This window comes from Natrix helvetica (assembly GCF_964273705.1).
Source record: "Natrix helvetica genome assembly, chromosome: 16".
NCBI classification, from domain to species: domain Eukaryota; kingdom Metazoa; phylum Chordata; class Lepidosauria; order Squamata; family Natricidae; genus Natrix; species Natrix helvetica.
Window position 1 is genome coordinate 706767 of NC_138563.1, and position 27193 is coordinate 733959.

Below are 27193 nucleotides of genomic sequence, written 5' to 3' on the forward strand. Positions count from 1 at the left end.
GGTGGGGGGGTGGGGACGACAAACAGGGGTGGAAACCCCAAAACCATCATCCTGGATTCCCAGTTGCTTTGGGAAAGACTCTAATGAAGCCCCCTTTTCCCCCAAAGCACTGGACTATGAGTCCCATCTTCCCCAGCCGTGTGAACAGCAGGCATTAGATCACAGTTGCCCACTGGATACGAGCCCTTTGCAAAGGGTCTGGACCACCGTACCCATGCTCCCCAGCTACCCCCCACCTCCCCTGCCCAGGACTGCCTGACGTACCCCCATTCTGGCCATTTCTCTTCCCTCCCCCAAAAGCCCAGGTAGCACAATCCCTCCCAGGTGCAACACACTGAAGGCGTCACGCGTGGCAGATGTGAATGCACGGATGAGCCGTGGTGACACGTGTGTGCTTGAGAGCCAAGGGAGCCTCCTGGAGCCTGGTCATGGGTGTGAGCTCAGGAACCTCTTTGCTCCCACGGAAAATCCATCCTTGGGGCTGGATGGGAGGCAGGGGCTTCTCGGTTGCCTCTCCTTCTGCTGGCTCTTTAGATTTGGACCCCACCCTGGTTTCCTTCCTTTTCCAGGAAAAATTAGGGAAGGTTTTACAAAACTCGCCACCATCACCCCACTCACATAAGCCTCTCAATTTGGGATTATTTTAAAGCAAAACTTGTGCTATTAAATAATAATAATAATAATAATAATAATAATAATAATAATAATAATAATAATAATAATAATAATAATATGCACGGGCAAGATAATAATAATATGCATGGACCAAATAATAATAGTAATATGCATGGGCCAAATCTTTGCAGGACGTATTTGGGCACAAAGCCGCCAGTTGCTAACTTCAGTGGCTGATTAGTCCCACGCACACAGAAAGGGGTATTTTTTATTTTGCATTATTTTTACAATTCCTTCTCCTAGTCCTCTTGTGGACCCTGGCAGATCTGGGGGACACTAGGGAGGGTGGAGAGATAACGTATTTTAGCAAATACACTCGTATACCAAAGGGAACAGTCCACTTTTGATTTCTGGCAAAGAATTCAGACACATCAGCCCGTGGGAAGCGCAAACACGGCACAGAGAAATTTGGGGAGGGAGGAAAAAAACCCACCCGCCACAAAAAATGCAATTGGGGGTGGGGGACACGTAATTTAAAAAAACGCGTGGCTTCCTCCGGGCCGCAGGGCTTCAGATGAGGTCGAAATCTACAGGGGTGATGTGAGCGATGGGGGCTCTCCAGAAGTTGAAGCTGCTGAAGGGGAGCAGGGCGGTCTCCGCCTCTTCCGGCCCCCCCAGGCTGGGCTTCTGGGTCGTCTTCTGCTCGGACACGAGGCTGCCGTAGCCCCGCTTGGGCTTGAAGTGGGCGAGGTCGGCCAGTCCCAGGCACTCCAGTTCTGAGAGGTCCAGTTCAGGGATGGGCATCCTCCAGTAAAGGAAGGAATCATACTGGGAGTTGACGGTGTCCCTCATTTCTTCCTGGGGGGGGATGGGGGGGGAAGGAAGAGCAGGAAACAGGCAACAGGATGCTTTTAAAAACGTTTTTGAGATTTTAAGGGTAATACAGGCAGTCCTCGACTTACGACCACAGTTGAACCCCCCCATTCACGTTGCTAAGCGAGGCAGTGGTTAAGTGAGTTCTGCCCAGTTTTACCACCTTTCTTGCCGCGGTGAATGTCTGCGGTTCTTAAGTGAGTCACAGGGTTGTTAAGGGAATCCGCCCCCCCCCCATTGATTTTGCTTGTCAGAAGGTAGCTTTCCTCCTTTCCTTTCTTCCTTCTTTCCTTCCTTCCTCCTTTCCTTCCTTCCTCCTTTCCTTCCTTGTAGGAATTGCTCTGCAGGGCAGGTTGCTTTTCGGGGGTCCCTTCTGTTTGCCCGGTGACAGATTTTTCTGCAATAATTATTCCTCGCTTCCCTCGCATGCACCCCCACCCCCAGGCCGGTTGGAGTGGCTGCTTTGCCAGACTGGTTCCCTTCTGCCCACCTCCCCTTCCCAGGGGACCCTCTCTGCCCCCTCCCTCTTCCTTCCCTCCATGAAACCCTTTTGAAATGCCCACCCATCCTCTGGTCCTTAATGAAGACTTTCCCAAGCCAAGCTGGGCTGCTGGGTTCATTTTACCCAGGATGGCCAGCGTGTGGAGCTCAGTGGCGCATATGAAATTACTCATACATCTGTCCTCTTTAAATATACCATCTTTAGCAGCCTGTACGGAAGGAGATATATTTGCATCTCTCTATTTGTGTGCTGGAAGCATTTTTGGAGAATTATTTTACCCCTCCTGGCGGTAGAGAGATGGCTGAATGACTTGGCAATATTAAAAAGGAAGGCGTGTGCCCACCCTGCCTTAACAAACAGAAAAGAGACGGGGGAGTGCTTAACATTTTAAATCCCCTCCCTCTCTCCCTTGGGGGTAGGTGGGACTGAATCCCCCCCCAACTGATTATATATAGAGAAAAAACACGAGGCAAAGCCCCTGTTAAAAGGACTGAGGTTTGGGCTTTAAAAAGATGCCTTAAGGAGCTCATGCCTCCATCAGATTTATTTATGCTCCAGCCCTCTGAAATGGACAAGATGGAAGAAAATGGCAATTTTTTAAAAAAATGTTATTTGGAATCCTTGGAACATTATAGTGTTATAAATTTTTATATAGCATATAAAATTGTGTGACATAATACAGTTTTGCAAAGGCCTCAGCTATAAGGTTGCTAAGAAAGAGGAAAATGAAATGAAATTATATATTGCATTGTGTCAGAGCTTTCTAGATCTATAGTAACTTAGACAGACAGATAGATAGACAGAAAGATAATAGATAGATAGATAGATAGATAGATAGATAGATAGATAGATGGATGGATGGATGGATGGATGGATGGATGGATGGATGGATAGATAGATAGATAGATATAGACAGAAAGATAATAGATAGATAGATAGATAGATAGATAGATAGATAGATAGATAGATAGATGATAGCTAGATAGATAGATATAGACAGATAGATAGACAGAAAGATAATAGATAAATAAATGATAGGAGGCAGGTAGGTAGATAATATATGGATAGAGAGAGGGAGGGAGGGAGGGAGGAAGAGATTGCACCATGTACTGGTGTAATATAATACAATATAATATTCAATATTATATCATATAAAATCCCAGTAGGACACAATTTGCTGGCTGGGAATAACCTAGAAAAAACAATATGGAACATAGCATCGTCTATTCACGTACAGCAATAATACCAGCAATAATACCACACTACCCCACGATTTCTGGCGATATAAATAAATATAACCCACCATCATTTATCTACATGGTACAATAAGATAGCTGATCATCCCATCCCCAGGGCTTCTGAGCAGCTCAACCCTTGTAAGGTGGAATACCTGAATAATGATGATGCCACGGCTTCCCCTGCCCTCCCGGCCCCCAGCCTCACCTTTTGGGGTGCCTTCTGTGGCTCCCCAGTCTTACCTCCTTCTCAGCAGGATCAACGCAATCGGTCTGTCTCTCCCTTCAGAAGATGCTGCGTCTGGCTGCCTTGGGCTGGGAGGAGGGGGGGGCTGTCAGGCGTGTCCCTCTCCCCTCCTTTCTTGCTGCAATGCAGCCCCTCCTGGAAGGAGATTTCACTGGTGGGTGGGTCCTCCCCTCCCCCATTGGCCGCCCAGCCAATGAATCAGCTGGAAGGGCTATTTCCAGGGAAGGAAGAAAAGCAGCTGATGGGGACCTGGAGGGAGGGGGGGCTTGGAGGGGGGGTCACGTCTAAGAGGGGTTTTTGGGGCTGTGGGGGGAGTGAGGTCTCTGGGGAAGGAGGCATTGATTGCATTGGCTTCCGAGAAACAAGAGTAGGGGGAGGTAGGGGAGAGGGTGGTGGGCAGCTGGTTTACCCTCTCCCACAAAGGAAGCGGTCAGCCTGGCATGCTCCTGGTTCTCTCAGTGGAAAAATCAGCCTGTGGAACTCCCTGCTATCCAGTGTGCGAGTTCAATAGCTTTGGGGTGGAGATGGAGATGTGTGGTTACTCAACTCACTTAACATCCGTCTCTGAACAGAAACATGGGGCTCAACTGTGGTCGTAAGTCGAGGACTAACAGCCCCCCCCGTACCCCCCCCATCCCTCCCAGGATGCCTCTGGGGAGTCCCCTGCCTGGCGGGGCTGATTCGGTTCCCAAAAATGTGTCATGACAGACACACTGTTGGTGTCATCCCTGCTTTGAGGCTGGCCTGCACAACAGGAGATTGAATAGCAGAGCTGGAGGGTGACCCTGGAGGTCATCTAGTCCAACCCCCTGCTCAAGCAGGAGACCCTGCACCACCATTTCAGACAAAGAGCGGTCCAGTCTCTTCTTAAAAACCCCCATCTCGTTATCCCAGCCTCCCTGCGCCAAAGCCACATTTAACAGACTGGGCAAACTGGGCACTGCACCAGCCAGGATATTCCTCCCCCCTCCCGCACCCTCGCCTCTTGGCACAGCGGCACGGGGAGGGGGGGGGCACCGCCAACCCCACTGACCCTCCAGCATCTGGAAGTCCCCCCCCCCCCCCGCCGAGGGGCTGCAATGCCCAGAGACTGCCAGAGTTGGCAGCAGCGGCTCCGGCGAGTCCAAGGACGGCTGTGGGTTGAATCATCGCGGGGGGGGGGGGGGGCGGTCGGCCTGCCTGTTGCAACCCTTCGGAGCGCTTCCTCCTCCTTCTACCAGCGGCAGCAGGAGGGCGGAGGAGCCGCGCGGAGGTTCTTTTCCCACGGAAAGAAAACTTTCCATGGTGGTTTGCTGGCGCGCTCGGAGGAGGAGGAGGCACCGCCGAGGGGGAAGGAGTCGTCCCGGGACCCCCAGGTGGGCAGGTAAGGGGAGAGGGGCGCTCTGGATCTCGGGACCGCCCGTGCGGGTTGGGGGGGAGCAACCTGGTGGGCAGTGAGACCCTCGCCCGCTTTTTCCTCGCCGCCTTCTCGTGGCTTCAAACTTCTTCCAAACTTTGCGCAAAACTTTTTCCGGACCTCTTCGCTCTTTTCCTTTCTCTTTTCTCTTCGAAAAGTTCAGGTGAGTTGCGTTTCTTTCTTCCGCCCCGGAGGTTTCTCACGACACACCCCCCCCCTGCCCACCCTCGCCTGTTTGGCTCAGACACGTTTTGCGAGAAACGTGAGAAACTATTTTCGTGCCCTTTTTTTCTGGCTTTGGAATGGCGTCTCCTTTGCCCAGACTGGCACTTTTTAAAGGGGGGGGGGAGAGAAAAAACCGTCCCATTGATTCAGGGCAAGAGGTTTGGGTGTGAACCATGCGTTGCATTTCTTCCCTTCTTCCTGCGGTGGGGAAGAAAGGCTCGATTCATTGCAGGGTCTCTTTCCATGCGAAGATCTAAAGTGGTTTTTGTTTTTTAAACACTCTGACACTTTGGGGAGGGCAAGAACGATTCGAATCTCTCAGCTGAAGAAACGGGGAGAGAGGAAAATGCCGGCAAAGGGGATGTTTCTCTCCCTTAAGACTTCCTCCCCCCAAAACCCCCATACTTTAATTTCTCTTCCCCTGTCGCCAACCGGTTGGGACCAGTGGCACTTGGGCGAAATGAAACCCAGCTGACTTTGAGAAATGCCCCCAAAAAAACAACAACCCTCGTTTCGGTTTTGGGGACTCTTTTTCATGCTTCCCAGCACTTGGACAGCATGAAAATCCCATGATTACCTGAAAAAGGCTTGTTGGCCTTAAAGTGAGCTTGATGGGGGGGCGGGAGGGGGCTGATTTTGTGCCAGAGGGAGAGGCTGGCTGAATTTTTAAAATCTCATATTTTTCTCTCCCTAACGGACAGTTCTTAACGGCTGGGAAGCACACTTGGGCCCACAGATGTGGAGGATGGGCCCTCTGGTCCATCCAGGAGACTCGGGTTGGGGACGTCGAGTGCCCCCCCCCCCTTGGACACCCTCCTTTCTGGTTCGAAAAGTTTGGGGCATGGCGTTGGCGTGAATGCAACTTTAATCCCTTCTTGATTACAATTGTGATGTGTGCATTGTTCTGTTATTTCAGAAAGGGCCTATATTGGTGTTAGGGGGAGCCTACCCAGAGCCCACCCCCAGCCCCTCCCCCTCTCCTTCCCCCCCCCCAACATCTGTCTTTCACCTCTCTTAGAAGTCTTGCAAAATTCTCCAAAGGAAGTTTAGTTTTGTGCTTAACCCTTACGTCCTTCCCTTCCCCCCCCTCTGCATTTCCTTTTACGGCCTGACTCAGAAGCCGCCCCATTGTTCAGGGCTAGGCTGGAAGTCTTCAGGCCCGCACAGGCCTTCTTAGACAGCCCCCCACCCACCCATAACCCCCCCTGTCGACCCCTCAAACCAGCTTCCCTCTATCTGCAGCCCTGTTTTGAGGACAGCTGGACACACCTACAGTGTTCCTGAGTTGGCCACAAATCATTTTTTTTAAATAAAAGAAATAATAATTCCTGCATTCTTGCAAGTGGAGAACGGCAGAGGCATTATCCCGAGAAATTTAGATTTTTGAAAGAATAGATTTTTTTAAAAAAACGTATTGTTTTGGCACTGAAGAAGACAAGCTTTATAGTGACAGATTCACAGTAGTGGCCAGAATTGTGGAAACCTTTTGGGGAAAGTGTATTTTTGAGGTTTGATGGCTAATAGCACCCCCCCACACACTTTTTTGGGGGGGGAGATTTTCAAGATAATCATATTCCACTTCTGGAATGGCCTGGACTTTAATCCAATTGAAAATCTATGGAGCCCACTAAAGAAATGTCTTAGTCAGAAGCAATAAAATCCAGTTAATAGAAGCAATCGTTCAATCTTGGTTTCACATGATAACAGCTGCAGAACTGAAAGACTTGGTTCACTCCATGGGAAGACGTCCTAAGGCCGTAATTCATGCTAAAAGGTTACTCAGCTAAGTATTAACTGTAGTGGCAATTTTTGTACATCTCTTTTTTTTCTACGTGTTTCACTTTCCTTCTTTATAACTGCTATTCTGATAGCAAATCCTTCATCTAAGTGATTGCATTACATTCTTGATTAAATTATCTTTCCATTGATATATAATTGTATGGTACTACTAAAAAAAAGTGACGTTATTAGCTAGTTTTAGAAAATACACTTTCCCCCCAAAAGGTTTCCACAATTTTGGCCACTACTGCAAAAGGGGCAATGTGATTTCCACACCCCACCCCAAATGCCATCATTGGTGCTTTTGCAAGGAAATCTTCCCAAAATGTCCAATTGTTTTGCTTTTCTCTGCCTCCCACCTCTGTACAAGCAAGAGTGAAAGTGTCCATGAGTTTACATGAGTGTAACATGCGTGTGCAAGGGATCAGGGGTCTCGGCCGCAAACATCATCTGCTTTCCTACCAGCCTTTGCTGGGTGTTTCTATCTCAGAGACCACCTTCCAGCAGGAAGTTTGTTTATTGTTAGGACTGACGTGGCTACTAATTTCTTATTTATTTATTTGAAGTTCACTTCCAACTGCATTTTGAAACAGAGCTTTTACAACGTATCCTTGGCATTTCCCAAATCTTGATTATGTTTGTAAATAATTCAAGCTGGCCCTGAGTAACCACAGTTTATGAATCTCTCCAAGGGTTGCAAACTTGCTGATCTTTTAAACCAGGGTAAGATTTCGGATTTTAATCTGGCTTTTCCCCCCAACACTCATTGGGGGACCCCTGTTTGGGGGTGAAGCAGGGTCTCTCTCCCTTTCCTCAACCTCATCGCGGTTCAGGTGATGGGTGCAAAATCTGCAGGTTTTGGGGGAAAAAAGGCAGGGAGGAAGGATGACAGCCCATTTCGTGCCCGTTGCAGGTTTCTGCTGACTGAGGGATGGGTGGGGAGCAGCCCAGCAGTGGGAAGAGGGGGGGGAAAAACAGTGAAGAAAAACTTGGGGTGTCAGAGGGATGGAGCTAAGAGACCTTTACATGCGTCCCCGATAAAGCTTCGGTCGCTATCCAAGGACTGGCTGCCCCTGCTTTGAAGGGAAACTTTTCTGCACTTCGGGGCGTCTTTCTCCGCCACCCCAATTCCTTGGTCTCTCAAAATCCCCTCAGCCTCGTCTTCCTCTCAAAGTCAAGACTTCGTGGCCAGGGATGGGATGCCCCAGACCTGCTTTGGGGTTCATTTTGGGGGGTTTTGACATTGGTTACAACTCAGCCACCTACGTCACACGTACCCTGGTGGACATCAGAAACCGCTGAAAGCAGATTGCGAGCGAAAAAAACTGTGGGAGAATTTTGCAATAACTTGTGTGAAGGATTTTCTATGAGAAATGAAGAAGAAAGGTGAAACACGTAGAAAAAAAAAAGAGATATATACAAAACTTATCACCATGTCAGTTAATAGTTGGGTAACCTTTTGCAAGAATTACAACGCCTTCCCATGGAGTGTAACCAAGTCTTTTAGTTCTGCAGCTTATAATGTGAAACCAAGATTAAATGATTGCTTCTATTAACTGGGTTTTATTGCTGGGTCACTTCTGACTAACACATTTCTTCAGTCGGCTCCATAGATTTTTAATTGGGTGAAGGTCTGGGCTATTCCTAAGCCACTCCAGAAGTGGAATACGATTATCTTGAAACTCCCCAAAAGTGGGGTGTTATTAGCCATCAAACCTCAAAAATACACTTTCCCCAAAAGGTTTCCGCAATTTTGGCCACTACTGTGTAAGGAGAGGCTGGTTAGCTCTGAACTCAGACTTCTGGCTTAGACAAACCATGATTTCTAGCTTAGTTCTAGCCCACTGCCGGTGGCCAGGATCCTCCTACGCTCACGAGCCAAAGGCAGGCCTGGTTTGTGCTGGGATGGGGGCTTGCAGGAAGCCCAGGATTTAGTGAGGAAATTTAGCAGTGCTTCTCCGGAGCCGCTGAGGAAACATGGCGGAGCCTGTGACATCACCAGGGGGCAAAGATGACTTGGCTGGCCGGCTGCTGGGAGGGCCAGACGGCCGACAATCCTTTCTTCTGTGCAAGGAGGAAATTCCTCCCCCCGATGGGATTCAAGGCCCTTTTCCTTCTGAGCTGCAGATCTTCCTCTCCGCTCGTCTCCGTTGCAACACTGGCTCCTTTTGTTCTGGGCGCAAGAGGGAGGCCGTGCGCTTCCTGGCCAGAGGGGCCAAAGGGAGACCAACCTCTCCATGCTGGATGCTGCCAGCCGGCAGAAAAACCAGCCTTGCTTAAACGGTAGAAGAAGAAAGAAGAAGAAGAAGAAGAAGGAGAAGGAGAAGGAGAAGGAGAAGAAGAAGGAAGAAGAAGAAGAAGAAGAAGAAGAAGAAGAAGAAGAAGAACAACAACAACAACAACAACAATCAGGGACGTTCGCATGGGATGCTGGCACGGCTTCATTCTCCACCTGTTGGGAAAGTCTTGGAGACGCGTGGCTGCCTCCGACGGGACGGGCCTGGGAGTTTTTTTCATTTTGGGGGGTCTTTGTTCTGTGCCAGCAAACGAAGAGGCAAAGGTCGATATTTGCAGGTGAGCTGCCTCCTGACATGGAGGTTCTACATTTGCACCTCGGTGCAGTGGGAGGCTTCCTGCAGCCAGTTGGCGTCCAGTCCGCTCCAGGAGGTGAGTGTGGAACCTGAACGCGGATGGGAGGCCACCAGGAGATGCCAGGCTTGTGGCTAAAGGCCTGGAAGCTGTATAAAAACACCCCCAAATGCAGTTGTGGCCAACTTCCTCTCGGCCGCTGTCAAGAAAACCCTCAGAAGTGGTGAATCACAGCAGTTAACAAACACTGGGTTTTTATCTGGCAGGAATTTGACATTTTCTGGATGTCTGCTTTGTCATTCATTAACTTTGGATTTTTGGCTCGGACATCGAAGTCGTTGCAGGTTAAAAACAGTGGATCAAACATGGAACTTTTTATCCTAGCTCGACATCCCCCCCTACCCCACTTTTAAAATGATTTGCAGGTGGCGGGGGCCCCCCTCTCATTTCCCCTGCGTGAGTTTGCACACGTCCCGTGTTTGCACCTGACCGGCTGCCGTGTGCAAAACCAGGGAGATTTTTGCTGGATGGCGATTTGATGCTATTCGAGGACATGCAAAATTTAAATTTAAGTTAAATTCAGAGGGAAGATGTTTTAAGGGGGGTGAGGAACGATGGAAGAGGATGAAAGCTGCATCCTGAAAATTCACCAGCAGGGGAGACTTTGGCAGTCGGAGTCCTGGTTTCTACGTGGAAAGGATACCACCAGGTGAAGCCGGGGAAGGAAAACAGGCTTCAGAAGAGGCAAAAACATGCCAGAAAATTAGGCAAAGGCATGGCCATCCAGGTCATTTTCAGGTCTAGCCAGCCCTGCATGGGGAGGATGGGACCTGTAGTCCCAAGCCCCCAGTTGCAGAAATCCACCTTCTGGAGCGATGCGCTTGTTCATTGATCGAAGGAAGCGATCTTCGTCCCGTCCCCCCCAAGTGGCGTCAGGGGCACATGGCTAGCCCCCCTCCTTTCCACTTCTGGACCCCTCGTCCCCTTCCCCTCTCTGGCCGGAGGGTGGGGAAGCTCTGGGAAAGTTCTCTGCTCTTTTTTTTCCTGCTTTCTCGGTGGTTCCAGCTGGCCCAGCCGGGCGGTGACTCAAGGATGACTCAAGCCGCACCGTTCCTCCACCGACGAAGTCTGGGGCAGGCTGGGTCTTGCCCCGTGCCTCTGCCCCAAACGCCCAAGACGATTCGTCCGCTCCAGCTGCAACGCGGCAGAAAACAGGCGGAGAAAAGTCGCTTTACACAAGTGTGTGCAAGCAGGATTATCCTCCCTGCCCATCCCACTGTGCCAAAAACAGATTCCTTATTTGGCTGCTTTCTTCCAGGCTCCGTGCAGTTCATTTAGTAGCCGTTCGAACTTACGACGGCGCTGAAAAAAGTGACTTGGGATGGTTTTTCACACTTACGACCGTTCCATGATCCCCAAAGTTCAGACACTTGGCAACTGGCGAGTACTTACGACGGTTGCAGAGTCCCGGGGGGGGGGACGTGATCCCACTTTTGCAGCCTTCTGACCAGCCAAGTCAACTGGGGGAAGCCGCTTAACAACCGTGTGACTAACTTAACAACGGCAGCGATTTGCTTAACAATGGCAGCAAGAAAAGTCGTAAAAGGGAGCGAAACTCAGGAATATCACGCTGAGCAACAGATACGATGGGCTCCATTCAAGGCCTGCCTGTATTCCTTTCAGAATTATGGGTAGTCCTCAACGTACGACCAAAATCGGGACTGGGACCTTCCGTCATGAAGTGAAGCAATGGTTAAAACGTCTGTGTTTGATTTGATTATTTTCTCGGTCGCCATTATTTAAGTTTAAAAAGCACATCACAAGTTTGGCCACGGTCGTTGAGCGAGTTACGGGGTCCTGAACCCATTGGCCTTGCTTGTTAAAAGCCGCCTGGGAATTTTGTAATGACGTGCAAATCCCTCTCATTGTCCTCAACTGTCAGGAAGTTTCTTCTTAGTTCCAGGTTTCTTCTCTCCTTGATGAGTTTCCCTCCATTGCTTCTTTTCCTGCCTTCTGGTGCTTTGGAAAATAAATTGACCTCCTCCTCTTTGGGGCAGCCCCTCAAATACTAGAAGATGCTATCATGTCACACACACACACCCTAGTCCAGAGGTCTTCAAACTTGGCATGCCGGGTTGGATGGGAGACCACCAGGAGCTCCAGGGATGGAGGCTAAGCTGGAAGGTTGCAAAGGCATTTGGGGGAAGGTTTTGGCCAGCCGCTTCGGTGTTGCATCTAGGAAACCCTGGACGTGTTGTGAGTGGAGGTCACTTGAGTTCCTTTCTCTAGCTGGGAGGGTCAGTCTTTATGCCCTCAAGGGCCCCCTCCAACCTTAGCAGCCTCAGCAAGGCGGCGCCTGTCTTTCCAGATCTCTCGCAACTGAGATTCCCAAAAGGTTGTCGTCACTTTCACACACAGACAAAAATAAGGTGTGAACAGGTGACCTCCGAGGACTTTCCGGCAAGGTTACTCACAGGGAGGAAGTGTGTTTTGTGTTTGTGTGTTTTTTCTCTCTCTCTCTCTCTCAATGCCTCCAGTCTGCTTCTATGGAAACTCTTTGTGGTTTCCTGTTATCTGAAATGGTTTTTTTGAAAGCCACTCCTCCTCCTCTTGCCCTCCCCCACTTCTCCTCCTCCTCCTCCGTCTGGCCCTCAATCTTGTGAGAGGAAACCGAGGCATGACTGCAACACGCAGAGTGACGCGTCCTCCTCCGGGGCCGCATTTCGAAAGAGAGAAGCTGGGGGGGGATCCGTGGGCATCTTTCCCCGAAGTTGTTTGCAGACGTAGGCAGCAGCAGTAGCTGCGTCTGGGGCCTTTCCTGCCTGTGGAGGAGGAGTGGTCAGTTCCTCCGTCCTCTTCCTGACCCTCCGAGAGGTTGTGGGGCAAGGGCAGAGCAGCCCCATTGAGCCCAGCCCACGGCCCTTCCCCAGGGGTGTAGGGGGAAAAAATCTGCTACTTGTGGATGTTTTCATTTTCTCCTTCCTCTTCTCCTTTCCTCCAGTTTTTACTTCATGCCGTTTCTTCCTCCTCTGTCCTCTTCCTCCTTTCCTCTAATATTTATTTCACACTGTTTCTTCCAGTCCCTCCTCCTCCCTAATGTTTACTCAGTTGTCATTCTCTCTCCTCCTCTCCTCCTCTTCTTCCAAAGGTTTTTTCCAACCATCGGCATCCGAATCAAACCTCCCAGAGCGCCACACGGCCGGCTCACTTCCACCCTCCGCCCGGCATCTCTGGCTGGACAAGAGGTCCTAACCGCCCGTCCGCAAGTCCTTGGCACCCACCAGGCAGAAAGCTGGCAGCGACTTTAACCATGAGTGATTTTTGGCACAAGCTGGGCTGCTGCGTGGTGGAGAAAGCGCAGCCGGTGAGTTCCACTTGCGGCAACCTCGGCTTGGGTCTCCCATCCCAGGGACGGGGCACGGCTGGGCACGGAGGTGCCAGCTGGGGTTGGCGAGGAGGTCTTCCCTTCCTCCTTCCTCCCCTCACTGAGTCTCCCCTGGTTCCATCTTCCGCAGCAGCAGAGGAAAAGAAGGCGCATCGACCGAAGCATGATCGGCGAGCCCATGAATTTCGTCCACCTCACGCACATCGGCTCCGGGGACATGGTGAACGAGGGCCTCCCCGCCGTGGTACGGATTCTCTCCACCAGGCTTCCGGGGATGTTGCTGAGTCTTCCAGAGGAAAACAGGGAGAAGGGGGTCCCCTATTAAATCCCCGGAGGTCACCCCGAGAGGACATTAAAATGCTGCTCCCAATCCTCGGAAATCAAGTCCTTTGTGGGGAAGGGTCTGAGGCTGAAGGGGTTGGTTGGGAGCCCAGCTTTGGCTATTTAACCCCAAGCAGAGAGGGAGGGAGATTGTGGGGTGCTGGTTCTCTCTCTAAAGGAGGGGAGACGAACCTTGGCCATTTTAAGACTTGTGGACGTCAGCTCCCAGAATTCCCCAGGGCTGCCTGGGGAATTCTGGGAGTCGAAGTCCACAGGTCTAACAGTCCTCTGTCTGGAGAATCTCCCGAGCCAGCCTCAACTGGAAAATGATGTGTGTGTGGGGGGGGAGGTTTTTCCTCCCCTACCCTGGAATTGCCTCCCACATACCCTGAGCGGTTGTGCCAATTCTCCGTTCGGGGCTCGGCAATGAGAGCATCTCAATCCGAAATTCCCCGAAGGTAGAAAGCTAGCAGCTGAGATGAAAATGTTTTTTCCCCCTGAAGTGCTAGATTTCTCAGTGCATGGAGGCCGGTTTAAAAGCCGTGACACATCGTAGAGATTGAGGGAGGGTCTTCATTCTCTCTCGCTTTTCTCTCCCCTCTTTCTGCAGTCGGGAGCCGTCCAGGAAATGCGGTCCAAATGCGGGCGAGAGAGACCTTGGAGCAATTCCCACATTTTATAACCTTGTGCAGATCCTCCCCTCCTCCTTTCCCGTGTAAGTGTTGCACGAATGGCAGAAGCCACTCCAGAAACCCGTCGGTAACTGTTCAATGAGGACTAGCCACTTGACTTGCAACGGGGCCTTATTCCCAGCCTGGGCCTGCAAAAGGTGCCACTGAGGTTTGCATCAACCCAAAGTATGGGGGGGGGGGGGATTTTTTAAAAAAATAACATTTTTATCCAGTTAGTCTTGATGTGTTTATAACTTGCAAGCCGCCAAAGTCACCTTGTAAGGGACGTTGTAAAAAATTAATACCATAAATTAATAAGTGATCATTGAAAAGAGCAGCGGGGGCAGAAAGTTAGATATTTTTAGGGATCCATTTTGATCCAATCCAGGAGATCTTTTAAACCCTCCTCGTGCTTCAGGGCAGCTCCCTGTGAGGCTGGTTCAAATGTTGCTCTTTTCCCCTTTCATAATTATACCTTCTTGCCAGCGCAGAGGGATGAAAGCCGTCATGTTTACCCTCCTCTCTTTTTTCTTGTCTTACAGGAGAATTAATTATAAAAATAACCTTCAAAGAAAGAAAGAAAGAATCTCATCTCTGCCTCACTTGAATTTCCTGTCTGGTCTTGTCGAAATGCGTTGCCAAACTCAAAACCGTTGAGAGAATTAGTCACCGCGTAACTTATCCTTTTTTTGAAAAACAAAACATTTGTAAGAGCAGCAGCCCCGATGTCCATCCCTCTGCACATGCCCAGGTGACTGTTTTTTTCCTGGCATTGTTCGCTTGGCAGAACAGACACACACACACACACCCGCCTTGGCAAGGAGAGCGGGCACCATCTTGGTCTGGCCAACCTTGCAAAGAATAGTAGGTTTCTCAACCAGAATCGATCCACCACACTTCCACTATAAGAAATAATCCATGTGTTTTGGTTCCTTTATAAACGGGAGAAACCATCGGACCGGACTTTTGCCAAAGTTTCCCCACTGGATTTTGTTCTTCAGGACGTGTGTCTTGGCCACGAGGAGAGACATTTTGGGTGCCATGGATAGGTGCGGCCGCCATCTCTCAGAACGATCCCTCCAAAGGGAGGATGGCAAATCTCATTCCGGACTCCTCACAGACACACCCAGGCCGAGGCAGTGGGTGCTGAAACAGGGTGGGCGCCCTTCCTCCTGCCAGCCAGCGGGTGCCAATTCTTTCCAGGAAGCAGAGTTCAAAAACCAACAGCAGATCGGTGCTTGTGATGTTTGTTATTATTATTATTATTATTATCATCATTCTGGTTTGTCGCAGAGTCTGGATTTGGCGTTCTTTGCCCACCTATCAAATTTATTTGCTGCCTATCTCGCCGTTCGAAGTGACTTTGAGCATCTTTTATCCTCGCAAAACTTTCAGTCCTGAATCGATCGGCCCTATGCTCTTTGCACAAAAATGGGGATCTGGAGAAGTCCACCCCTCGCAGGGTGGCGAAGATATCGGGGTCCAGAGACAAGTTGAGGGCCTCCGTGGCTCAAATCCAGGAAGATTTCGCTCTCAGCCCGCTTTCTTCGTGGATTGAAGCCTCCCAGCCATCCACCGATGGAGCAGCTGAGGACCGGGGCCAAACTGCAACCAGGATCAACCAGATCCCTGCAAGCTTGTAAAATGGGGCTGGAGAGAATCTCACAAGGAGACTGTTTGCCCCGGAGGAAGCTCAGTGGCTGACCCTCAGTGTCCGAAAGTCCCACCTCTGTTTGATCCTGGATTATGTGGTTCTTTCCTCCAGCCAGACTCGTGTTAAAAATGTGGAGGCCGCAGCGTGGATATCCTGCTTCCGATACTTGTTTCCCAGGTTCGATTCTCCTGCGCTCCCCTTCTCGCTCAATGAGGGACCTGATTTTTAAAAACGAGGCACCCCGAGAGCTAAACCGACACTTTTAGACGGTCCGGCCTGGAGGAGGAGAAATATATATATATATCTACATTTCAAATTCCAGGGTCAGCTTTTTCAGCATCCTGGCACGTGAGGTTGTGGAAGGTTTCTCCGTCCGCTGTTGGATTTTCTTCGTTCTCTTTCTGAAACTGGAGTTGCAGCCCACATGACGCCACCCGGCTGATCCTGGGAATCCTCAGTGGATTACCCACTGCAACAAAACCCACACAATCCTCTCTTCCGTTGTGTCTTCAGCTCCATCCAGTCGCCCCCAGTCGCCCCAAATTAAGGGATTGCAGGGTTGGAAAAAGGGAGGGGGTCCTTGCAAGCAGGTCAGCTATGAAGAGGAAACCTTCAGCAGCCAATAAACTCTGGCATTCCCCCCCCCCTTATTTTCCCACCGGCTGGAGAACAACTAGGTGTAAAATTAAAGGTCTCCATTCCCTCCCCCCCCCACTTTGTTTCCTGTGTCTGCTGACCAAGCTTTCCAAGCAGAACAGCTGTTTGGCAACCAATTTTTTTTTAATTTTCGGGGATTCAGGATTGCAACGTCCATTATTCCTACATGTTGGCAATGGATGAGGGGATCTGTAATTTAACTTACCTGAAAAGCATGTTTCTTTCTTTTTTCCCCACTCCAAAAAAAATTAGCTGATGGGTCGATGTTTCAAAAATACACACACACACACAAATAGAACTTTGGGCATGTATATTATTATCTCCCCCCCCCCTCCCAGCTGGTCTGGGGTTAAAAACGATTGCTTGCGGGGAGAAAGAATAGCTGGGCTGTTCGGCTGTCTTTTTATTCGCCAGAAAAACCATCTCTCTTCTTTTTTGCAAACTAGAAAATGATTGTGTTTGTATGTGTGTGAAGGGAGGAAGAAAATATATTATTTGAATATAATGTTGCAATTGAGACAGCGAAATCTGGGAGAAAGGCAGAGCTGTATTGTGCTGGCTTGGTCTTCTTTTTTTTTTTTAGCAAAAAATAAAAATCCACCCTGTTTTCTAGGTTAAATGCAACAGAAGAATTACGCAATCCATTTCTGATAATGTTTCTCCCTTGTTTGCACAGAGTGTATTATATGCTTGGAAAGACAGAATTAAACGGCAAAGGAGAATCGTGATTTGGGTGTCGGTAGTTTCTTTGAGAGAGGCATTTGAACAAAAATTCAGACTACCCTTCCTAAATTTGCTTCTTGGCCAGAGATGGGCCCAGGAGAACGTGTGAACACACCGTGACTTTCGTTCCTAGATATTTTTAGAATTTATTCAGCTGCTTTTAAAAAGTAGCAGCAAATTTAGGACTGAACAGGAGCTGCTGGTTCATTGGCTGTAATGTAATAAATGAAATTTGCAACCGAAGGAGATGAACACAAGACAAAAGAGAAAAGGCTTCAGGGTGAAAGACATAGAATATATATATATATATTTTAAAGAGTCACATTTCTGATGCTGGAGTGAAAGATAACACGCAGAATAACAGGTTATTTCTTTGAAGCAAAAAAAGGGGCATTTTCAGGGACTGGATGAGAACTTATGGTCCTCCACCGGGTGGCCATGGAGGCAAGGAGGATGGGAAGTGTAGTCCAATGGTCTCAAATGCCTCTTCGATCCAATAGAAGCAATTCGGCTGCAGGAATCAGCATTTTATTAAGTCTTTATAGCACAAGGGGAAAATCTTTGGGAAATTCTTGCCTGATAAGCTAAAACTCCTTTTTTTTTTAAAGGGTCGCTTGGGGAGAAAGAGAGGGAAATGCTACGTGCTAAAATGGAGCTTTGCCCAAATCAAGGGTCCTTCCAATTTCTTGAAAATAAACTCATTCGTTTTGTAAGAGAGGGGGGGGGAATTCGGGCAGGGGTCTTGTGAATGGTATTAACTTGATGTTGCCGCGGTCACGCTGCTCCCCTCCGGCATCTTTTGAAGCCGTGGTCAGTGGCTGCTCTTCGCTTGCTTTTTTTCCAGCTGAAAACATAAGAAAAGAGGTTAAGAAGAAATCCGTTCCCACCAGCTTGGATAATGTGATTGATTAATCGAATGAGTTGGAAGGGGCCTTGGAGGTCTTCTAGTCCAACCCCTGCTCAGGCAGGGAATGGAGGTTGGCCAGGAGAGAAGGTTCAAACATTCTCATTTCTCTTTTTTGTCTGTCTTTTTTCTCCAATGTTGACCTTGGTTGCACAAGTATTTTTTGACCCAGGAAAAATGCACATCAAATACCGATGAAAGTGACTGATTTTTTTTTCCAAGTTTCAAGAGAGTTGGGGGGAAATACTATTGCAAAGATTAGTGGGGAAAGAGCATCTATTCTGCCTCAAATGTCAACAAGGGTGTTTAAAATATATATATTCAGGCTTTTTGGTCTGCGCAAAACCCTTGCAGTGAAGGAAAACTCAACAAGTGAACCAAAAACGCATCTTGAATACGGATTGACGGGAGTTTCCTCAACCTCTTTTCTGCAATCCCCGGGGGGTTTTAAGGTCTACTATTATCCTTTACAGACAGAAAAACCAATTTCATTTTTCTTGGAAAGGCAGAAGGGTATCCAGTAAGGATATTTTGCTCGGTAGGGGTGAGCCTGGGGCGTGAACCTGGCCAATGCAATTTGCCATCTGGGATTTATAAGTTGGGCACAGTCGTTTCACCCAGAAACCAAGACAGAAGAAAAGGGAGATTTGGGGAAATAAGGGCAGATCTGAGCTAAGGAGGAGAAAAACCTTTCTTCCCCCCCCCCCCCTCTCTCTCTCTCACTCTGGAGGGTGTCAGAATGGCAGAAGGAAATGAAATATTCCGAAATTAATTCTCAGAGGTAAAGGAGGCCACGATTGTACCATTACTGTTGTATCATGTTTTGACTGATTGTTTAGTGTAAAAATTTCAGGGTAGCAAAAATTGTTTGCAATAGCACTTCTGGGACTTAATTAATTAATTAATAGTAACAGTGTTGGAAGGGACCTTGGAGGTCATCTAGTCCAACCCCCTGCTCACGCAGGAGAGTATTTGACACTTGGTTAGGTTAAACGATGGTTTGCTTCTTTGTGGCTTAGCCCCCCTTGATTACGGTTCTGGATGAGGTCAAGGATGGGGTTAATTCAGGGACCAAGCTATCTGGATGGAGGAGAGGTCATTTCTGGATTACAAAGGAAAGGAGAAAAATCACCTTGTGGTGACCTATCCCACATCCTGCTGGGAAGGATTTTAACTCTATCCCTTTATTCTGCTTTTTTTTGAAACTCATCGTGATTGGCTGCCCAGTTTAGCGAACGGGCACCCTGCCCCTGAGCACGTGCAAAGTGCAAATAGGCTGCCGCACCTTCTTGTCGCTGGGGAAGGCCGCCTTCAGGCTGCGCCAGAGCGCCTTCAGCCCGCCGTTGACCTTCGCCCAGAAGCGCCGCCGCTTCTCATTCTGGTCCCGCTGGATGTCGCGCAGGGCGCAGAGGTGCATCTGGCCCAGGTCGCAGTCGGGGGCCAGCCGGTCGCACTGCCGCTGCCGGCGGTCGCAGGCGCAGACGGCGTAGCTGCAGACCAGCCGCTCGAAGCGCAGCAGGTCGTACTGCGCGGGATCCAGGCGCACGTCCGGCACGGCGTAGGTGATGTCCCGCACGCGGGCCATGCTGCCGCCGGCGCAGTTGCAGTGCCAGGGGCTCCACTCCTGCCAGGCGTAGCGCGTGTCGCCCACGATCAGCACCGTCTCGCGGGGCGTGGAGCCCACCAGCACGGTCCCGGCGGGGGTCGCCAGCAGCCGCGGCATCTCCTTGGTGGCCGCCGCCTCCGCCTCCGCCGGGTTGATGTAGCCGGCGGCCACCGTGGCCTTGGCGGCGGCGGGCAGCTTGGCCAGCAACTCGGGGGGCGCCGAGATCAGCGCCCCGTCGTCTTCGTGGGGCAGCTGCGTCAGCTCGGCCGCCCACAGCCAGCAGCCCAGCAGCAGCGCCAGCGCCCGCCCGGGGGCCATGGGCGTCCGGGGACCCTGAGTCCTCGCCGGGCCGGGCTCTCCAGCCGCAGGGCAGGGGGCTCGCTAGGCAACCGGCCCGCGGAACAAAGGAGCGGCTGGAACGCGCCCAGCAGCCCGAGGGGAGGGGGCGCCCGGACCCACGCCCACTCCTCCCTCCTCCTCGCCCGCTTGCAAGGCTGCGTTAAAGGGGGGCGAAGCGGGCCGGGGCGGCTGGAGAGGGGAGACCCCCGCCCCTCCCTCGCCTTGGGCTCGGGGGAGGCGCGACCCCCAGCCCTCTCCCCCTGGTTATTGCTGCAGCCTCGCCCGCCCACCCCCCAACCTCTCGGGACGTGCCGAAGGGTCTCCTCCCTCTGCATCTTGGGCTCCGAATTCCGCTCCCCCATTTGGGGGCGGTGCATCAAGGGTAGGATAGGGATGGGGCCCCTAACTCTGGGGAGGGCAGGGACAGCGCGTTTTGGCTGCTTTCCTATCCCTTTTAAAAAGAAGAGCAAGACAGAAGGAAGCGTGGAGTGAGAGGGAGGGTCCCCAGAGGCCATCCAGCCGGTCTGGCTCTTATGGGGCGGAGGGCTTCTTCAGGAGTTGCTGCTGGACTGATGTAGCCTGAAAGAGAAAAAGGCAAGAGATGGAGAAGATTGAAATCATATCAAGGATAGGCAATTTACTTCCCTCCTGCTAAAGATTTTGGAGGGAGGATGAAGGGGACGGAAGCTGCTGGACTCCAGCCTCCATCATCCCCAACCCAGGTGGCTGGACCTGATTGACAGGCCTCTGGAGCTTCCCCTATCCCTTGGCGGTTGAGCGACCCTTCCCATGAATTTAGGATTTTCTCCCATAGCTGGGGGCTTTTTTTTTTTGCCCCTAAAGAGAGTCTCCATATTTCACAACATATCCCCAGAGCATGTGAAGAGGGCACTCTGGCTGACTCTGCAAGGCAGGGAGTTTTGCACTCCAGGCAGTGGCCGGAGTGTCTTTTGAGAAGGGGAACAAACTGGACAGGCCAAAAAACCCAGACCGTACTCACTGCTGGACACAGTCCGGGATGTGAATCTGTTGAAGGGGAATGATTTGGCCCAGATCATCCAAGCTATCTATGAACTTCACTTTCTGGCTGAATTTGGAACTGCGGGAAAGAAGAAGAGAGTGAGGAAGTTTGTGGCTGCAATACAACAGTCTATTTTTCAAATCAGCCTTGGCATCCTTCTAATGGATAATGGATTCCCCTATAACCCGCCTTGGCATTTTGCACCCACCTGATAAACGGCTTAAAGACGGTCATCAAAGCTCTGATGTACCACGTGGGATGAACAATGAGCAAAGATTTCAAATTCTTCCGAAGCCTAAAAATAACATGGAAAGGGACAGTGGAACTCCATGCCACAGGATTTGGATATCCTGGGTTTGTTTGTCCCTCATCTCTCGGGGAGGAAATAACTGAGTAAAACTGAAGATACCATAAGTTGTCTCGACTGTGTGTGCAATCTTGGGACAATCAAAATGTTTGTTTATTAAATTTATAAGCCACCTGCCTCACTGTTGGCACAGAATATCAGAATCACAGAGTTGGAAGGGACCTTGGAGGTCTTCTAGTCCAACCACCTGCTCAAGCAGGAGGCCCTATCCTATACCATTTCCGACAAATGGTTATCTAGTCTCTTCTTAAAAACTTCCAGTGGCAAGCTGTTCCACTGCTTAATTGTCCTCACTGTCAGGCAGTTTCTCCTTAATTCCAGAAATGCTGGTGTTTAATGTCCCTGGGACACGGGGGCATCTTTCAGCCACACCGCCCTGCTTTGAAAATGCAATTGATGCCCAAACCCAGCTACGTTTCCCCACTCCCGGTTTGTGCCGCGCTAAAACTCCCTTTCTGCAAATGGGAATGAAGAGGCACAAAGCAAATCTAATATTTGAAAAGCCGCCTTGGGGGAAAAAAAAAGGCATATCAGATTGAAGGCAGGCTGGCATGCAATTCTGGGGGGGGGGGAAGGAAAATATATCAGGGTGGGGGAATTGCGTGTCTTCAACTGGCTTTGCTTGAATTTGGAAGCTGCTCCCGGTGGCTCCTCTTACCGCCGATCGATTGTCTGGTAACACTGCTTGATCCAGGCAAAAGATGGGAGGCAGCTCCTGGAAGTGGCGCCATTCAGACACACCAGCATGTAACTCTCAGCTACCATCAGCTCCAGTGTTCCCATTATGTACCTGCAGCAGGGAATGACAGAACAGGCTGGAGTCCATTTCCTGCCTTTTAGCTTAGAAAAAAAAATAATCCAATTTAATTCTCTCCCACAGCAGCAGAAACAATCCGGATGGAAAGATAATAGCTGGAGAATGTACAATTTTCTCTTCTCTATTCTTCTCTTCCTTCCCACCTTTTTCTTTCTCTCTTTCTTTTTTTCTTTCTCTCTATTTCTCCTCTCTTCTTTCTTACTTTCCTTCCCACCTCTTTCTTTCTCTCTCTTTTTCTCTTTCTCCTCTTTTCTCTCTTCTCTTCTTTCTTACTTTCCTTCCTTACCACCTCTCTCTTTCTCCTTTCTTTCTTTCACTCTCTCTTTTTCTCTCTTTCTCCTCCTCTTTCTTCCTTTCCTTCCTTCCCACCCTCTTTCCTTCTCTCTTTGTCTCTCTCCTTTTCCTTTTTTCTTTTTGCCTTTCTTCCTTGTCTATAAAACAACAGACAGCTCTGCCCCAATTTCCTTTTCAAGGTTCCGTGAAAAGAGACAATCGCATGGCGAACTTGAAGTAGAGGCAGCTGACACACAAACATCCCCCCCCCCCAAACGAGAAGTGTTTGCACACAATCGGGCATTAGACTCAGAGCATGTTCAGCTGGAAAACCAGCCCTGTTTCCTTCAGCCTGAAGGATTATTTCTTTAATTTCACTTCGCTTTTCACTCATTCGAGGGCTAGCTAACCACATTTAAAGCAATAAGGACGCCTGGTTTCTTTTCCCGAAAGAGAAGGGCACCTCCAGCTTTTTCTCCCCTGCCTCTCAGGTAGAGGGACAGGTGGGCGATACCTGAACAGGTTCTCCATGATGTAGGGATAATTGGGGATGCTGCTTTCTGGTAAGTAACAAGAAGCAAAGACGAGAACTGCATCCAGGCCTTCACCGCAATAGCCTGGGGAAAGAAAGGAGGGCAGGGATGAGACCACCAAGCAGCCATGTTCGGGAGGGTGAGAACCCCCTTCTCCATTTAACAAACCGGGAACCATCCTCTTTTAATGACCCCATAATCCTTTGCATCGGGGTGGAATCTGGGCAACTGAAGTATTTACTGGCCAGATGCCTTTCTTGTTGCCAGTGCGGAGTTCTATTCGGCAGATATATTCTCGTTGTGCCCAGAGAGAGAAAACTATCTGCCGCTGGGATCTACGATTGAAGTCACAGAACTCCCGATGGTGAGGCGAGAGTTCCATCCCTACTCAATTTAACAATCCAGGAATGTTGGTTCCAAAGTTAAGTCGCCTTCGTCTTGCCCAGCTTACCTCTGTGGGAGATCACCCTCGTGTAGGGCTCGATGGCGCTTAGATCTACTTTGCGCTCGTGTTCGTCCCCCAGGAAGATCCGCCAGACCCGTCCATCGGGATCCCTCGTGTCCACCACGCGGCCGGTGCAGAATTTCTCAGGCAGGTTGGCCTCCACTCGCCTGGCCCGCGGGAGGTCATCTGGGAATGACGGGGAAAGCGGGCATCAAACCCCAGCGGAATAAAACCAGGAAGAGGCCCAATCTCTGCCGGATGGGCACCCAGTCCTGCTTCCTTGAGATTCAAACTCGGGACCCTCACCTTCCCATTCGAATTCGTGCCCGCTCTCCGGGCCTTCTTGGAACTCGCTTTCGGACGGCGTCTCCAGCTCATCCAGGTTGATGTCCAAGCTGCCATCTGGGGTGCTTTCGGGGAGTTCCCCGGATTTGACTGACCCCTCGCTGAGGTCTGGGGCCTGGAGACGCCTCCTCATGTGTCTCCGGCCAGAGAGCTGCAGGGTGTTGGAGGCGACTGCAGAAGAAGGAATGGATTGTAAGGCAATCTCTTGCCATGAGGGGTTAGGGGTAGACTGCCTTGAGCAATGGAGGCTCTACGGGAAAACAACAACAACCACCCCAAAAGGGCAGTATTTTTTCCTGAATCTTACCCGGACTCAATTCTGAACTGGAAGGTTCTAGATCTTCCTCCGAGGTGTCCTCTGGCAAAGGCCTTTAAGATCAAAAAGAGAAGAATCTGGATGCTTTTGGATCTAAACCCTCATCTCCAAAAACTTGGAAGAAGTCTTAAAAGTATTGGATTATGACTTTATAGCTCTACGAAGAGCACCAGAGCAGTGAAGGGGAGCAGCCGTAAAAATTCTCTAAATAAATAAATACATCCAGCTATACAGGCAATTCAATCTACCGAGGGGTTTATAAGGACTCTAACTTAGGGCAGGGGGTTGGACTAGAAGACCTCTAAGGTCCTTTCCAGTGCTAGGATTCTATGCCTGCTGGAAACTCTCTCATATTTTTTTTCATTATAGACTGTTTGCAAGCTGCAGTTTAAGCAGCCTCAAATATCCAGTTTTATTTATCAAGGAGAAACAGCAGAGATTGGAGAGGAAAAAAATGAGATGCCTGCCTGAATCCTACTTTTTTTGGTACTCAAGGGTAGACTGCTCTTGAACATGGAGTCCCCCCTCACCGTGGGAATTCGTCGTCCAGCCATTCTCCTCCCAGTTCCATGTCTCGGGTTTTGTCAGACGCTTCCGTGGCTTCTTTCTTAAGCCTGCAGAGGCAAGAATACGGAGGGATTTTGCCACCTGCCCTGTCAGCACCGCAGGCTGCAATCTGACCGGTAAAGATGCCCTAAAATAGGCAGGTCGGTTTTCTGCTCACTTTGAAGGTTGGCAAACTCCGCCTGTTGGGTTAAGTCCTGGCTCATGTCTGGGATGGACCCCCAAGAAGGGATTAAAAGTGCTTTAGGGGATGCCTTTGTAAATCAGAGGGGTTCCTGAAGGCCATTTAGTCCCTCCCTTGCTCGGTGCAGGGAAAACATCCCCCATTCCCCCAACCTTCTCATTCCTGTTTGAGCGGGGGCGGGGGGGAGTTGGGGTTGGACTAGGACATCCAAGGCCCCTCCCAACTCAAAATATATGTAGTTCTTCTCTCCCCACCCCATTTCTGGCTAATCCTTGAGATGGTTTCCGGCACACCCAGTAAAGCAACAAATCTACTCCTCCCTTGATGTTTTAAATATACAAAACCAGCAAAGTGGTTTTGTTTAATTCAGAGGTCACCAACGTTGGGCCCTTGTGGGACATCAACTCCCAGAATTCTTGGCTGGGAATTCTGGGAGTTGAAGTCCCACACATCTTAAAGGGCCCAACTATGCAAACTCCTGGTTTAGTGCCCATCTGCAATCCAGACATTTGCCTCTGAGAAATTCCCAAGCAGGACTCTGGCTCTGCGGTCATCTCTCCCAGTCGTCCCAGTCAACTGGCACACAGGTAGAATGCTCCTAAACCTGGAGGTTCTATTCCTTGCTTATGAGTGGCTGGTTATTCCAGGCACCCAAAAAGGTGATTAACCTTTGAGCCACAGCTTCCCCGTGGGGGAAATCCTGCCAGAGCAGATCAAATATGTGTCGCCTGCCGCACTGAAACCTGTAATTCGTGCGTGAGGGAGGAAGCGCGGATGTATCTACCGTCCGTCTGAACGGCGTTGCGGAGAAGAAAACACCCCCTCCTCCTAATCCAGAGGGAAAATCCAGTTGAAGGGAGAGAAACAACCTAATTTGGTTTGAAGGAAGTGAAAGAAATGGAAAAAGAGAATTGTGCGTTTTTCTTTTCTTTTCTCAAAATGTGTAGAGCCTCCAGCTTCAGCTGCAGTTCACCTTCAAAAGGCGAGAAGGAAAAAAAAATTCCTTTGCAGACCTGGGGTCATTGAACAGCTGGAAATTGGGGCTTTGGCCAGCTGCAAAAGAACCGTCTTGGGGAGGAAAAAATAATGTCTGAAAGTGAATTGGACCACTGCAGTAGGCACAAAATCCGGATCTCTTAAGGTTGCATTCACAGGATACTAGTCCACTTGAAGGAGGCAGTCCCACTTCCAGAGAGCCCTCAGGTGTTGTCTGTGACTCAGGGAGAACCCAGTGTAAACAGGATGGTCGGAAGGCCGGAAGGGTTGAAATTAAAACCTAGGATAATTTTACCTTTGCCAGCAGGCAGGCATGACGCCCAAACAGTCTCTAGGTTAATGAACTGGTTGAGAAAGGTTGTGATTGCAGCTCACACCTGCACAAGGGGAAGCCAACTCCCTCCAGCTCAAAATTCAGTCTCTGCCTCGGCCCTTTGGGCCAAAATTGGGCTGGATCGGGGTGCCAGGATCCAGCACCCGAAGCCTTCCCAAGTTTTCTCATCCCAAAAATCCGTAGCACGACTTAACTGGACAGTTGGTGCCCCTTTTAATGTCAACGCAAAGTTATCTCGGCACTTGCTCCAATACCAAAAAGCTTTGCAAAAGGGTAGCAAAGCCTCAGGGTGGGTGGGAGGCCACCAGGCGATTTTGACTTTAAGAAAAACTTCAAATAAATAAATAAATGACGATCCTTTAAAGCAGCGATGGGAATTTGCTTTCCCATCCGAGAGAACTAGAGGAGGAGGTGTTAACCCACAATGATAAAAATAAGATTAATTTTTTAAAAAATGTTTGCAGAAGGGCTGGGTAAACTACCTGATCACAGGTAAATTTTGCCTTGTTTAGTGAGGCGGTTCTGCTTTATCCTTTTAGCCTAGACAGTGATTTTGTTTTCCTGATTAAAAGGTGGGAGGAGGACTGAAGATAGGTAAAACCTCGTTACCACCTAGGTGCGACTGAACTACAATTCCCACCAACATCCCAAGGGTCGGGGCGGGGGTCCCCTCACAGCCAGGCGCCAGCTTAGAGGGGAATCACAACCTTACAGGGGAGTTGTGAACACATTTGGCCATGTTCAAAGGGAAAAAAAGGAAGCACTCATTGGTTTGAGAATGGGCACTCCTCCAGAGTCGTCCCCCCCCCTTGGTAAAGACTCACCTTTCTGGGGGAAGGGTCCTCTTGTCATCTCCCACGAAGGAACCCATTGGAGGGAGGGGAGATTTGCCCGGCCAGGTGCAGTTCCAACCTCCCCTGCTTGTGATAGACACCGCAAACTCGCACTGCAGCCCTGGAGGTGTGGACATGGGAGTGGAAGCCAGGCGAGACGCATCCCAAACTGGTTTTTCTGCTTGGGGAGGTTGGCGCAGGGAGGCTGGGTCCTAATGCCGAGGCAGAGGACCTGGGAGACCTGGGGATGATGGGAATTGTAGAAGAGTGCAGCCTTGGGGGGTGTGGGTCCGGTTTGAGTGACACATGGGGAGACGGTGCCAACATTGGTAGCCAAGTTAGCTGATGGGTATTGAACAGGAAAGTCCAATCACGCTAACTTTAAGACTCGTGGACTTCAACTCCCAGAATTCCCCAAGTGCCCTTCCTTTCATAGGGGGGAAA

The 27193-nt window shown here is 50.0% G+C and overlaps 4 protein-coding genes across 7 annotated transcripts; 1 reads left to right on the forward strand and 3 right to left on the reverse strand.

Moving 5' to 3' along the window:
* Window positions 1–744: 744 nt before the first annotated feature.
* Window positions 745–3598, reverse strand: MLLT11 (MLLT11 transcription factor 7 cofactor). The gene is made up of 2 exons (XM_081968389.1): window positions 3469–3598; window positions 745–1473 (listed from the first exon to the last, which is right to left on the reverse strand). Exon 2 carries the CDS (start codon window positions 1465–1467, stop codon window positions 1186–1188), a length of 282 nt encoding a protein of 93 aa, XP_081824515.1. The 5' UTR covers window positions 1468–1473; window positions 3469–3598; the 3' UTR covers window positions 745–1185.
* Window positions 3599–4644: 1046 nt separating this feature from the next.
* On the forward strand, window positions 4645–16877 carry CDC42SE1 (CDC42 small effector 1). 3 transcript variants are annotated; one of them, XM_081967935.1, is made up of 5 exons: window positions 4645–4835; window positions 12610–12825; window positions 12977–13090; window positions 13778–13882; window positions 14381–16877. In XM_081967935.1, exons 2-4 carry the CDS (start codon window positions 12772–12774, stop codon window positions 13847–13849), a joined length of 240 nt encoding a protein of 79 aa, XP_081824061.1. In that variant the 5' UTR covers window positions 4645–4835; window positions 12610–12771; the 3' UTR covers window positions 13850–13882; window positions 14381–16877. The 3 variants fall into 3 exon arrangements, with proteins under 3 accessions (XP_081824061.1, XP_081824062.1, XP_081824063.1); XM_081967936.1 differs by having other exon boundaries at window positions 4645–4827; XM_081967937.1 differs by having other exon boundaries at window positions 4646–4835; window positions 12980–13090.
* A 131-nt stretch (window positions 16878–17008) lies between these two features.
* Window positions 17009–19708, reverse strand: LOC309399819 (protein MENT). The gene is made up of 2 exons (XM_081967934.1): window positions 19062–19708; window positions 17009–17716 (listed from the first exon to the last, which is right to left on the reverse strand). Exons 1-2 carry the CDS (start codon window positions 19698–19700, stop codon window positions 17684–17686), a joined length of 672 nt encoding a protein of 223 aa, XP_081824060.1. The 5' UTR covers window positions 19701–19708; the 3' UTR covers window positions 17009–17683.
* Window positions 19709–20159: 451 nt separating this feature from the next.
* BNIPL (BCL2 interacting protein like) lies at window positions 20160–26874 on the reverse strand. 2 transcript variants are annotated; one of them, XM_081967933.1, is made up of 10 exons: window positions 26741–26874; window positions 24369–24452; window positions 23830–23891; window positions 23484–23693; window positions 23184–23363; window positions 22714–22816; window positions 21768–21899; window positions 20951–21037; window positions 20722–20820; window positions 20160–20300 (listed from the first exon to the last, which is right to left on the reverse strand). In XM_081967933.1, exons 1-10 carry the CDS (start codon window positions 26785–26787, stop codon window positions 20273–20275), a joined length of 1032 nt encoding a protein of 343 aa, XP_081824059.1. In that variant the 5' UTR covers window positions 26788–26874; the 3' UTR covers window positions 20160–20272. The 2 variants fall into 2 exon arrangements, with proteins under 2 accessions (XP_081824059.1, XP_081824058.1); XM_081967932.1 differs by having other exon boundaries at window positions 24317–24452.
* Between the last annotated feature and the right edge of the window lie 319 nt (window positions 26875–27193).